This window comes from Pseudorasbora parva, chromosome 9 (genome assembly GCF_024679245.1).
Source record: "Pseudorasbora parva isolate DD20220531a chromosome 9, ASM2467924v1, whole genome shotgun sequence".
Lineage (NCBI taxonomy): Eukaryota > Metazoa > Chordata > Actinopteri > Cypriniformes > Gobionidae > Pseudorasbora > Pseudorasbora parva.
In genome coordinates, this window is record NC_090180.1 from 27,905,915 (window position 1) to 27,914,394 (window position 8,480).

The window sequence follows — 8,480 nt, forward strand, 5'->3', positions numbered from 1 at the left end:
CTGTGGCTGCTGTACTGAAACATAGGACTGAAAGCTCATTTGCGTTTCTATGGGAGTGTCCTTACTTCTTTACACACACACAAACACACACAGCCCTCCTGTGGACAGACATGCATCTTACTCAACTGACGACGGAGTGATTGGACGTTTGTGTAATAAAGTCCAGGTAAGAAAACAGAATCCTATGGAGAAAACCATTAATCTGATCTAGCATGTTCTAAAAACTGTAGTAAATATAATACGTATAAAGTACGTTAAACGTTGTATAATCAAGTGTTCACAGTATAAGTTTGAATAACGTTAACTATCGTTGTTTCCTGATTCACCTTAAGCTAAGTGTTTCACTTTCGCTGAGGTTCATATTTGTCTGGTCTGTTGTTTTGCTAATATATTGTTTCAATGAGACGCCACGACATCAAATCAACACTAAAATGGGATTTAAAATGTTGTTGTTTAGTAAAAGGTATGGTTGCACTAGTTGCACTCTGTTCTTAAACATCACGAAATGAAACGAAAACAAAACTAGTTGTACAGAATGTTAGTTCATTTCCTTGTTTTGTCTTTTAAACATTTCTAAATAACTATTTAGGCTAATTGTATGAACTTCATATTTAAAGGGGGGGTGAAACACTCAGTTTCAGTCAGTGTCATGTCAATCTTGAGTACCTATAGAGTAGCATTGCATCCTGCATATCTCCGAAAAGTCTTTATTTTTTTAATAATTATATAAGAAAGATGCGCTGTTCCGAGTCTTTCCGAAAAAAGCCGAGCGGGTGGGGGCGTGTCGTGTGAGCGGAGCTAAATAATGACGTGTGCAGCAGCGCGCTGTGTGTTGAGTCGAGTGCGTCATCCCTAACAGCGGTAAAAAAACTTTATTCAAAAAAAAAATATGGCTTTTAATCAGATACAGCCATACATCTATGATCCGGAATCAGACCCAGAGGTTGCAGTTGAACAGGAGCAGCAGCAAAAACGACTAGAGCAGGACGTCTGTATGTGGTAAGTTACAAGTTATACACTAACTATATAATATGCTTAGCGGCTTGTGTTATTTACATATTTATACTTGAATTATATCGTCGTATTTTTGTCTTTGAAGGTGTACATGTGGGAAGTGCAGTTGTGCACGTGTGTTTGTGTGTTTACGCGTGGTTTGTGTAGACAATTGTAACGTTAGTAAGCGGACTGGTTTTGCACCGCAGGCTAGTGTTTACATAGATAGACACGGAATAGTAGCGCATTTGAATGAAGAAGCGCGCTTATTTAGTTCAACATATTTCCCCACTCTTTGTGTATTGTTGTTTGGAGTGCTTTTACAATACACAAACATAAAGTTACACATATAGTGGCCAGCTAAACAAATGTACACGCACTACACATCGCATGCTCCATTGATCAATTAACTATACGTGATCATGTTTGGGCTACTTGATGAGCATAGGCAAAGACACAGACATTTGAAGCACTCTTACTCACAGCCTGCGGTTCTAACGTTAGGACCTTTATCGTTGGGACTGCTCCATCCTTCAGCATTAGGCGATTGGAAAAGCCGGCGTCAAGCTGGGCCTTGTTTATGAAACAGTCGGCACCGAAATGCAGCGAACAGATATAAACATTCGCCCAACTCAGTTGCTGATCCGGAAAAGCAAATTACATCCACTGTTGCCTTAACGCGGGGTTTTTGGCGAATCTGTGCAGGACTGTCTTGGTCTGGCAACCAAAAACCCACTTTTTTGGTGACATTGTTATGTGCTATGTGTAATTGTCACCTGTCCAGCATCCTACAAACCAGCGTTTTGATGGGCATAGCCTGTTGCTTTCGCTCTCTCCCTCGCTCTCTCCCTCGCTCTCTCTCACGCGCTTCCGGTAGAATTGTCCGTAAGGCCCATACAAGGAAATTCCGCCCCCACTAACGTCAATGGGGGCGCATGATCTCAAAAAACTTGCCGAAACTTATGACTAACCGGAAGTAGTATTTTTGACAAAGAAATACTCCCATCAAACGTCCACCTTAACTTTTGAAACTTTGTCTATGTTTAGTATGGGATTCCAAGTCTTTAACAGTGTAAAAAGATCAGTATGCATGAAACAGCATTTCACCCCCCCTTTAAAACAAAAAAACACGAAAACTCATCTAAAAAGAGCCTGTCACATTGAATTTTACCAGCCCTATTTTTATTGATTGTGCAGAAACTGATAGGTATTATTAACCATGGTTTTATGTTTGTAAAAATTATGGTTTACAGTGGTTTACAACTAAACATTTGTGACAAGCTCTCTCTTTCTCCAGAGCAGAAATGAGTGATGCTCTCCTTAACCCACTGACCGTCATATGTGCGGGATCCTGCTTCGCCTTCTCTGGACTGTTTTATAAACTGTACTGTGAAAAAAAACAAGAAATACAGAAGCTGAAGGTAATGATTTCCCCATCACTGCTACTTGCAAAGTAACAAAATAATTAAACACTACTGTAGTGTAGCCTAGATCTAAGCAGGTTGTAGATCCAAACCCAAAAGTGCTGATTTTATAAAGTATCGTCGTTGTGTCGTTGATGAAGACTGTTTCCTCCAGAGATGATACATGAAAATTTACCACAAGTCTCTTTGATTGAAAATGTGAAAAAAATTGTCAGATAAATTAGAATAGATTCAAAGCTTTTCATTCAAACATTGCCCTGTTTCTTCCACTTTGCAGGAGATACCAAACTTTCAAGCGGACCATCACCTGCTCAGGATTCTGAAGGCATCATCCAACAACAGACTTAATTATGTTGCTGTAGAAGGTCGATAAACTAAATAACACTTATCTGGCTATCACCAGACCAAGCTCAATTTTAAAGCTACACTGTGTAACTTTTTTAGTTTATTCTTAGCTAAAAACACTTATTTTAAAAATATATGTGCTCATTAATGTATATTTACTTCTTTCAAGTAATAAAGTATTATCGTAAGTTTATAATATGCCATTGAAAATACATACGGGTGAGGGGTTCGAATGCTGATCAGCATGTTGCTCCTCCATCTTGAAAGTACATTAGCCAAAGAGGGACAAACCCATAAATTCAAGCTTCGCCTTTCGCGTTTTAACACACAATGCCACCGTGTCGAATGTGAAGAGGGGGATTACCATGTTAATCTTAGACTAAATCGGCCACCGTAGGAGTTAAAACAAAATCAAAATTGAGAGAAATAGAAACTATTATTCACTGGATGGTCATATACCTTTTCAACGCTAGATGGGGGAAAATATCACAGTGTAGCTTTAAATTGAAAATTGGTCTGGGGAGTCTGTTCTGGCATTATTTGACTTACTCTGCACCCAATTGGATAGTCCTTCAACCAATCAGACCACAAGAGGCGTTATCAACGGGCAACAACCCATCTGTTCTCTATCTGTCAATCGTGTTAAACCTGCAAATAGCGTGCCAGATGGATAAGCCAGTCTGTGATTGGTTCCCGCAAAAGTGTAGCCTGGATGCCAGCTGAACTCAGCCCCGCCGACAACATTTGAGATCGGGTAGTTCGGTGTGGACTTCATCCATAGAGGAGTATTATGCCCAAACAGAAACCGTTCGAACCAATAAAATCATCAGGGTGGGCTTTAGACAATGACGGACACATGATAAACAGTAATGTAATCATGCACGTCATCAAAGGGGCTGGATTATATTTGTACAAATCCTAAACGGAGAGCTTGTTTGTATATGCATTCACCTTCACTATTTCTCTCTGAAATAATGATCATATTGGTAAGTGCAGACAGTAAGTGCAGACAGAGTTGCCAAGTTTTTACAACAAAACCCGCACACTACAGCCCAAATTCCCAATAGCTTCTCGGTGGGGGTTCTCCAGAAAAAAAAGGCGTATGGGGGGTAAAATCAAATGTATGTTATTTTGGCAAGGTTGCCTGCTAAAATTCACATTCCTGGGTCTATATATATCACATAATTGAGGTCGCTTCAACCCGCGGAAATGGAAAACGACCCACAGGAAAAAACGCAGATTTGGCAACACAGTGCAGCTGAGTTCTGTTGACATTTGACAACTAACGTTATGCATCACTCCGTTGCTCTGATTGGTTGTAGGTCTATCCAATTGAGGTCTTTCCTGGTTCGGTTGAAACACGCCCCATAATTACAGCCCAATGGAGCAGTATCAGACTCATAATCTGACTAGAATTGAGTATGACCACGTCAGGCTAGCAAAAGTGTAATGGAAGCAGTAGAAATTAATATACAGGTTTCCAGACTGAGTTACCGGGCGAAATCAAATCGCCGGCAGATCAGGCTGGGTTTACCCAGTATAAAATAACACCTCATACTTTGAGAAGTCTTAGTTTATGCATCTTTATTTTGCCTCTATTCCAGGATTGGTGCAGGCCATTGGAGAGCCAATTTCTAGCCAGTATGTGCCACGGTGTTATGGTGTCGTTCAAAAGATTACCGTGCACGAGCACTGGAAATACTGGAACTCTGTTCTGAAGTCATGGTAAATTCTTCACTGCCAATCATTTTACTTGTTTGGGCAATTAGGTATGAGAAAAGCTAAGCTGTACTATGAGTTTAAAGGGGTGATTAATTGAGAGATCAACTTTCCCTTGAGTTTTATATATACAGTGAGGAAAATAAGTATTTGAACATGCTGCTATTTTGCAAGTTCTCCCACTTAGAAATCACGGAGGGGTCTGAAATTGTCATTGTGGGTACATGTCCACTGTAAGAGACATAATCTTAAAATAATAATAATAATAATAATAATTTATTTGTGTGATACAGCTGCAAATAAGTATTTGAACACCTGTCTTTCAGCTAGAATTCTGACCCTCAAAGACCTGTTAGTCTGCCTTTAAAATGTCCACCTCCACTCCATTTATTATCCTAAATTAGATGCACCTGTTTGAGGTCATTAGCTGCATAAAGACAGCTGTCCACCCCATACAATCAGTAAGAATCTAACTACTAGCACCAAAGAGCTGTCCAAAGACAAAATTGTACACATCCACAAGGCTACGGGGAAATTGCCAACAGCTTGGTGAAAAAAGGTCCATTAGAGAATGGAAGAAGGTAAACATGACATGATATCCCTCGGACTAGGATGCAAGATCTCACCTCGTGGGGTCTCAATGATCCTAAGAAAGGTGAGAAATCAGCCCAGAACTACATGGGAGGAGCTAGTCAATGACCTGAAAAGAGCTGGGACCACCGTTTCTAGGGTTACTGTTGGTAATACACTAAGATTAGGTTAGTTATTAAGATTAATATTAGTGTATATTGTAATGCACATTAAGTTTCAGATGAGACCAAATATAACTTTTTGGTCATAATTTCACTAAACGTGTTTGGAGGAAGAAGAATGATGAGTACCATCCCAAGAACACCATCCCTACTGTGAAGCATTGGGGTGGTAGCATCATGCTTTGTGGGCTTTTTTACACCTCAGGTTTTTTTCTGCACATGGGACAGGGCGACTGCACTGTATTAAGGGGAGGATGACCGGGGCCATGTATTGTGAGATTTTGGGGAACAACCTCCTTCCCTCAGTTAGAGCATTGAAGATGGGTCGAGGCTGGGTCTTCCAACATGACAATGACCCCGAAGCACACAGCCAGGATAACCAAGGAGTGGCTCTGTAAGAAGCATATCATGGTTTTGGCATGGCCTAGCCAGTTTATAGACCTAAACCCAATAGAGAATCTTTGGAGGGAGCTCAAACTCCGTTTCTCAGCGACAGGCCAGAAACCTGACTGATCTAGAGAAGATCTGTGTGGGGGAGTGGGCCAAAATCCCTCATGCAGCGTGTGCAAACCTGGTGAAAAACTACAGAAAACGTTTGACCTCCTGTAATTGCAAACACAGGCTACTGTACCAAATATTAACATTGATTTTCTCATGTGTTCAAATACTTATTTGCAGCTGTATCATACAAAAATTTGTGATTTCTGTATTATTTGTTTTAAAGATTATGTCTCTCACAGTGGACATGCACCTATGATGACAATTTCAGACCCCTCCATGATTTCCATCTGGGAGAACTTGCAGAATAGCAGGGTGTTCAAATACTTATTTTCCTCACTGTATAAAAGGTCATGATAATGTAAGATTATCCTGTAAGTCAACTCCCATGTTACCAGGTTGGAGCTTGCACACTGCCTGCGTGACATGTGCAGACCGAGCCGTGCTGAAAACGCGTGCATGCTAGAAATAGAAGAGACCCCTATACATCAATAGCAGCAGCAGCACCGCGTCACACTGTAAGTGTGGTGTGGGCGTGGGGTTTCTGTTGCGTGTCATGCGCAGGGCGGCTGTGTGGCGTTTTCTCTCTTTGCACAGCGTGTCTGACTATTGATGCACAGGAAAGCCCTTCATGTTAAACATAAATATATAGCCTACTTATAAAGCAAAGACAACTTCTGCAATAGCCTATTGACCATATATCTATGGTATTGACGGCAAAATAGCCTACAGAATATTTAGTTCTGTATCAACAGGTAATAATTATGTTGTTGTCTTTTTATTACAAATAGGCCTCTGCATTTATGTTAACCTAGAGACTTTCAAAAATGAAAATATCATTTACTTATATGTATTCGTGTCAAAATAACATACTTTTCCTATACTATTTTGCCTGGAAACACTTCCAACATGCTTGCGTGTCGCGTGAAAAATAGGCGTCTCTTCTATTTCTTGCATGCACGCGTTTTTCTCGCAGCTCAAGCAAATCTCTGGATGAAAAGCTTTTTGAGAAAAGCTTTTCTGGGCGTTTACTTCTAAGTCTCCAGTGCGTCACGCCCATCAAAACCTAGTGTTCAGAAGACAGCCTCAAAAACAGTGTAGAAAATAGCCTATTACTTATTAGTTATGATGTTTTTGAATGTAAAAACCACACAAACGTCATTAGTTGACCTCAGACAACAGTAGAAAAAAAGCCAGTTCATGACACCTTTAACCAGCAAGTTATGAAGTAACTTAGGCCTGGTTTTACAGACATGGCTTGGATTAAGCCTTAGTTCAATTAAGACATTAAAGTAGCTTTAATAAACATGCCTTATAAAACGCATTACTAGTGTGCATCTTTAGACAAAACAATGTCACAGACATATTTTAAGATATGTCAGTACAAGTTGCTTTCAGCTAAAACAGCTCAAACATTCATTTTAGTCTGGGATAAAGCCCCATGATTTACTCACCCTCAAGCCATCCTAGGTGTATTTGACTTTCTTCTTTCAGACTAATAGAAATGGAGCATTAAAAAAAAAAAAAATCCTGGCTCTTCCAAGCTTTATAATGGCAGTGAATGGGGTGAGATTTTGAAGTTCTTATAGTTTTTAAAGGCGTAAATATGGATTTTTGCTTACACAATATACAAACCCATTGATATTCTTCAGAAGGCCTTTAATAACCCCCCGGAGCCATGTGGAGTATGTTTATGACGGATGGATGCATTTTTTGGGGGCTTCAAAATTTTGTTCTCTATTCACTGCCATTATAATAACTTTTTTTTATATATATTTATACATATATTTTTTATAATATAGCTTTGATTGTATTCATTGAAAAGAATAGTTATATTCACCTAGGATGACTTCAGAGTAAGTAAATCATGGGGTAATTTCGATTTTTGGGTGAACTATCCCTTTAAGCCTTACCTGTGAAACCAGGGGATACTCCTTGGCATATAGTTAGACTCTAGTCTTCATTCTGTAACTGTTACTTGGTGTAGCTGAAACACAGTATCGCTTCATTATATCTGTACAAACCAATTTAAGCAATGTGTGTAAGATTTAAAGATAAAACATGAAAACACATCTTCCGCACAGGGTCTCCAAAAAAGTGAACAAGCAGCAGACGACCAACACAGTGCCCTTCAGCTTGGTCGAGCCCGGATCATACATCAGTGACGTTTCGGTCCGTGTGGACTCGCCTCTGCAGGCGTCTGGTGATTACCTCGAGCAGGTGCACAAGCGCCTTAGGAATGCTAAAGAGGGGCTGGTAGATGTCGTTTTGAATGAATTGAGTGGGGAGAAGCCTGTGGCCCAAGAAGAGCGCGAGGAGCTGCTGCGTGTGGGGGTGTCCCTCACAGGATTCGGGGAGCTTGTGCTGGAGCAGGATAAGGTCATAAGGTTACAGCCACCCAAAGACGGCCGCAGCTACGTCCTGATCCCCGGCGATTATAGGAGCTTCATGCAGCGACACGAGAACAGCGCTAGCATGTGGAAAGGGCTGACGGCTCTGTTTGGAATATCAGGGTCTGCGCTCTTAGTGGGTTTTATCCACAGTAGTCTTAAGGATAAAAAGAACTAGCCGACTGTGTTATTAAAACAAAATCATGCTACTTTCTTTGATTGTATTTTAGAGTTTTGCTAGGGAATATATTTTTCAAGCCCTAGTACACAAGTCAGTTTTTCTCTTTTTACGAGTATAATTTTTCATATACCTTGTTTGATTATGTCACCAATATTAAAAGCTATTCACAACTCACAGG

At 40.3% G+C, this 8,480-nt stretch overlaps 1 protein-coding gene across 2 annotated transcripts; it reads left to right on the forward strand.

The window, feature by feature from the left end:
* Positions 1 to 8,476, forward strand: mul3 (mitochondrial E3 ubiquitin protein ligase 3). 2 transcript variants are annotated; one of them, XM_067452152.1, is made up of 5 exons: positions 1 to 166; positions 2,291 to 2,414; positions 2,695 to 2,782; positions 4,367 to 4,487; positions 7,816 to 8,476. In XM_067452152.1, exons 2-5 carry the CDS (start codon positions 2,298 to 2,300, stop codon positions 8,297 to 8,299), a joined length of 810 nt encoding a protein of 269 aa, XP_067308253.1. In that variant the 5' UTR covers positions 1 to 166; positions 2,291 to 2,297; the 3' UTR covers positions 8,300 to 8,476. The 2 variants fall into 2 exon arrangements, with proteins under 2 accessions (XP_067308253.1, XP_067308254.1); XM_067452153.1 differs by having other exon boundaries at positions 2,296 to 2,414.
* Positions 8,477 to 8,480: the final 4 nt, after the last annotated feature.